The following is a 4270-nucleotide window of genomic DNA, read 5'->3' on the forward strand; positions in this document are numbered from 1 at the left end:
TCTTTAGCCGTTGTCGAATGCTCTTTGCTTAACACCGAAGCTTGCTTAGTTTTAAGTTCCGGTTTGCCTGAATCATTTCTTGTGTTTTCAATGTGTTGTTTGCTGTCAGAAAGATTTTTTAATTTTACTTCACTAGTGGCAAAACTACGCAAGTATGGATAGCACTGCAGGAGAAATACATAAAACATTGAGAGGGCTTCAGCTTTCTGAAGAGTTGCATGGAGAAGCGAAGAGCCCAGTTGCAGATTTGCTTGATCTGCGCTCCAACGGCAACCAGCGGTTTCAACATGGCGACTGGAAAGGAGCAATCACATGTTATTCTGAATGCATAGAAATATACAACAAGGAAGCCATGGACGTATTTGTGAGTTGTTATTCTGACAGGGCAGAGGCATTTTTAAAGCTGGAGGAGTACGGGAAAGCCGTAGAAGACTGCGAGAAAGCCCTGCAAACTTCATTCCACTCATCTCAAATCCCTATTTCGCAAGGGCAGGGCTTTGCACGAACTCAAAGAGTACAACTTAGCCTGCTCGTGCTTTCGACTGGCACTAGAGCAATCCCCAGATGCCAAGGAAATAAAGTCTCACTATGACAAATCGAAGAAGATGAATGAAGAAAACCAGCATGGTAAGTTTGATCTCTCTGCCTATTTTCTAAATGGTTTCAGACAGCAATATATTCCAGAGGTGAGTAATTATATTGGTCCAGTCATTATTAAGAAATCCCCTGTCCATGGCCGAGGTTTGTTTGCTACCAAGGATGTTGAGGTCGGAGATACTCTGCTTGTGGAGAATGCGATTGCAGTGAGTGGCATCTATCGCAGGTCCATGGCCTTTCGTATGGAAGAGAACCCTCCGAGCATGCTTGAGGGTCTTCACCAAGACACAGTAGAGCGAGCAGCCGCTTGTGCAATGTCATGTCCGAGGATTTTGCGGCAATTGCAGCACCTTACTGATTCATCTTGGCTAGAGGATTCAGAGGTTCCGGACATGGAGTTGTTCAAGGTAAATAATGGTAGTTGGAGTAAATTTGGGGATAACCCAGTGAATTTCCAGATTAATACGTTTGATCTCAGGAAAGCTATGGAGTTGAACGGTCTAGTCACATATATTAGCACGTATGAAGAAAACCCAGTGAAGAAGGATGAAGATGATGCCAACAGCAGCATTGGGTTCGGGAATGAGAATAGCGTAATAGAGCAATGTGGGCTTTGGGGGCTTCCATCTTTCATCAACCATTCATGTTTTCCAAATGCTAAATATATTGTGGTTGGAAAAGCAATGTTCATTATAGCCGTGAGACGAATTGCTGCAGAGGAGGAAATAACTGTGCCTTGCTTCTGAATCCTTTATCCACTGGTGGACCGCGTGCGCGATTTCGCACCATTAGGGTTTCATTGTGAATGTAAGCGGTGTGTGTTGGAACGATCTCTTGGTCCATCTTTCAGAAAACTGAGTCAGAAAATCACAATTACTGCAGGTCTCTGATAAACACTATGTATATTTCCCCCCGAGATATGCAGTCCTTGGTAGGGTTCGCCCTGCAGTTGGAGAAAATTGAGGCCCAGGATGAAAAGAAGAAACTCATACGCTCCTCATTCTATTCTCTCTACAAATATCTTTTTGCTGCTGCTGAAGTTTATACTGATTTTCGTGTGCTGTCACGGTCGCTTCCTACAGTGATGGATGTGGCAGAGGCATTGTGGCATGCTGAACCAGGTTGTGGCAACTCCCTCAAGATGTTTCAGAGGCTTCTAGAGGGAACGCATAGAAAACAGAGGGATTTATTTTTTCACAAGGCAATGGAAAACAGCATAGCGATAATTGGAAAACAGAAAGAACATGTACTTAAGCTTTGGTGCTGTCAAAGTTTGATGCAGTTTTCCAAACAGTCAGGCCGTGGAATGCCCGTGAGGTGTATTCTATAGTCTATACTCGTAGTAGTATGGTCTGAAGCTGTTGTACTAATCGTAATGTTCTGAGATATAGTATTAGCAATATGAAAATTTTAACTTATTGGATGCCTTTGAGTTCTCGTGCCTACTTTCAAATAATTTTTACATTTTTTTTCGTTTAATTTCGTATAATTCCAGTTGTAGAATAATGAAGTACCTTAATTGTAAAGATTCATTCGTCATAAATTTCTTGCAACTATTATAATAAGTTTTACAGAGATGTTTAATCTTTATAGATGTGAGAGAAAGATTTTGGTTTTATATGCTTTCTATATTAAGGAATTTTTTTTTTTTTATTGTTTCTTTTGTATAATTAAATAAAAAATAATATCGAGATAGATTTACAGGTATGATTGTAATAGTAAAATTTGCATATCATGTTTCATATTTATGTCTTAATTGATAATATGATCTCTTTTAGAAATTGTCTTGGCACAATTATATAATCACAAATGGCAAAATATTGTACAAAGTTGAACTCCTTCCTCATTACTTATTGGGTTACAAACATTTACTCTCCACCCATATCCATATGAACAACATAATTAAATGATATATTCACCAAATTATGTGCTAGTTACACCTATTCATCCACCTATACCTATACATTATATTAAAGTTACTATATATAATTGGTAATGTATACGAGGTCATATCCATATATTTAAGGCCAGCCTAATGATTGTCATTTCACTCATCAATCTATATTGAGGCCCAGGATGAAGAGAAGAAACTCATACGCTCCTCATTCTATTCTCTCTACAAATATTTTTTTGCTACTGCTGAAGTTTATACTGATTTTCATGCGTTGTCAAGGTCGCTTCCTACAGTCATGGATGTGGCAGAGGCATTGTGGTATGCTGAACCAAGTTGTGGCAATTCCCTGAAGATGTTTCAAAGGCTTCTAGAGGGAGCACATGGAAAATAGGGGGATTTACTTTTTCAAAAGGCAATGGAAAACAACATAGCGATAATTGGACAACAGAAGGAACATGTCCTTAAAGCTTTGGTGTTGTCCAAGTTTGATGCAGTTTTCCAAATAGTGAGGCTGTGGAATGCCCGTGAGGTGTATTCTATAACCTATACTTGTACTACTATGGTTTGAAGTTGGTTGTACTAATTTTGATGGCCTAGTAATGTTGTGAGATAAAATATTAGTAATATGAATATTTTAACTTCAAGATCCATAATTTATATTAGTAAATGTGTTCATTTCTAGTTTGGATTGTGTGTGGTTGTTTGCATAATAGATGCAGTTTTGTATTTGTTGGAAGCCTTGGGTTCTCGTTATAATTGCAGTTTTGGACTAATAAATAAGTTAATTAACTCAAAGTTATTATGCAATGGTAGCATGGGGATATAATAATAATTTATTCTTAATATATTTTTACTTTTATAAAAAGTATAATATAAATGCAAAATAGAATAAGAGCCTAGCGCTTGATCAAAAACAAAAAAATTGCAAATCACAATGGATTTTTATATGATTTGTAGTGGTCCGGTCCTCTTAATCTACATTCTCAATATTGTTTATAGTAAAAAATCTACAAAACAATTATTTTATGTGAATTTATATTTTAACATTTGTATTGTTTTGTATGGAGAGTAGTCATTGGCAATATAATATACTAATAATAATAATAATAATAATAATAATAATAATAATAATAATAATAATTAAAAAAAAAAAAAAAAAAAAGCTTAATAAAAAAATTTGTTTAAAAAGAATATTAAAATATAAAACATTAAATATAATAATAATAATTTAATATAAATTAAAATTTATTTTAAATTGAATAACATGCAAATAAAATAATTGCCTCTCCATTGATATCTTTGCACATCTTTTACATATATATTTTTTTAAATATAGATATATTTGTGTTTAATTAATGTAAGTGGTGAAGGGACACAAACTATTACAAATTAGAAAATTATATCAAAACAAAAAATTGTTGTGGGACCAAACAATAGAGTTACACCTAGGTAACACAAGTAAAACACTACAAAGCTAAATTAGATCTAAAACACAAACTATTGAAAATCATAGATTGGATTGAAAAGTGGACCCATTGAAACAATCTAATATTTTTTTATCAAATGGGAATGACCCTTCTTAATATTGTGTAGCATTGTCTAAGATGAAACATCCTTCTACTAGGGAACAATGGGAGTAGTACTTGTAGATCCCTCAAAAGGAGAAAATGAATCTAAAAGATGATTTGTCAAACCCAAAAGAGGAACTTGGCAATCTAGGGTGTTGGAATTAGGTACCATGGAACCAATAAGGTTAGTACTTGAAAGAGCACCTAAGGA

General features: G+C 35.3%; 1 protein-coding gene across 1 annotated transcript; it reads left to right on the top strand.

Moving 5' to 3' along the window:
- Positions 1–605: 605 nt before the first annotated feature.
- Positions 606–1343, top strand: LOC131859247 (uncharacterized). The gene has a single exon (XM_059212833.1). It carries the CDS (start codon positions 606–608, stop codon positions 1341–1343), a length of 738 nt encoding a protein of 245 aa, XP_059068816.1.
- The last annotated feature ends 2927 nt before the right edge of the window (positions 1344–4270 follow it).

This window comes from Cryptomeria japonica, chromosome 10 (genome assembly GCF_030272615.1).
Source record: "Cryptomeria japonica chromosome 10, Sugi_1.0, whole genome shotgun sequence".
NCBI lineage: Eukaryota > Viridiplantae > Streptophyta > Pinopsida > Cupressales > Cupressaceae > Cryptomeria > Cryptomeria japonica.

Bases quoted from the DNA above. Each gene is read 5' to 3' on its own strand.
- LOC131859247 (XM_059212833.1), top strand. From the start codon at position 606: ATGAATGAAGAAAACCAGCATGGTAAGTTTGATCTCTCTGCCTATTTT.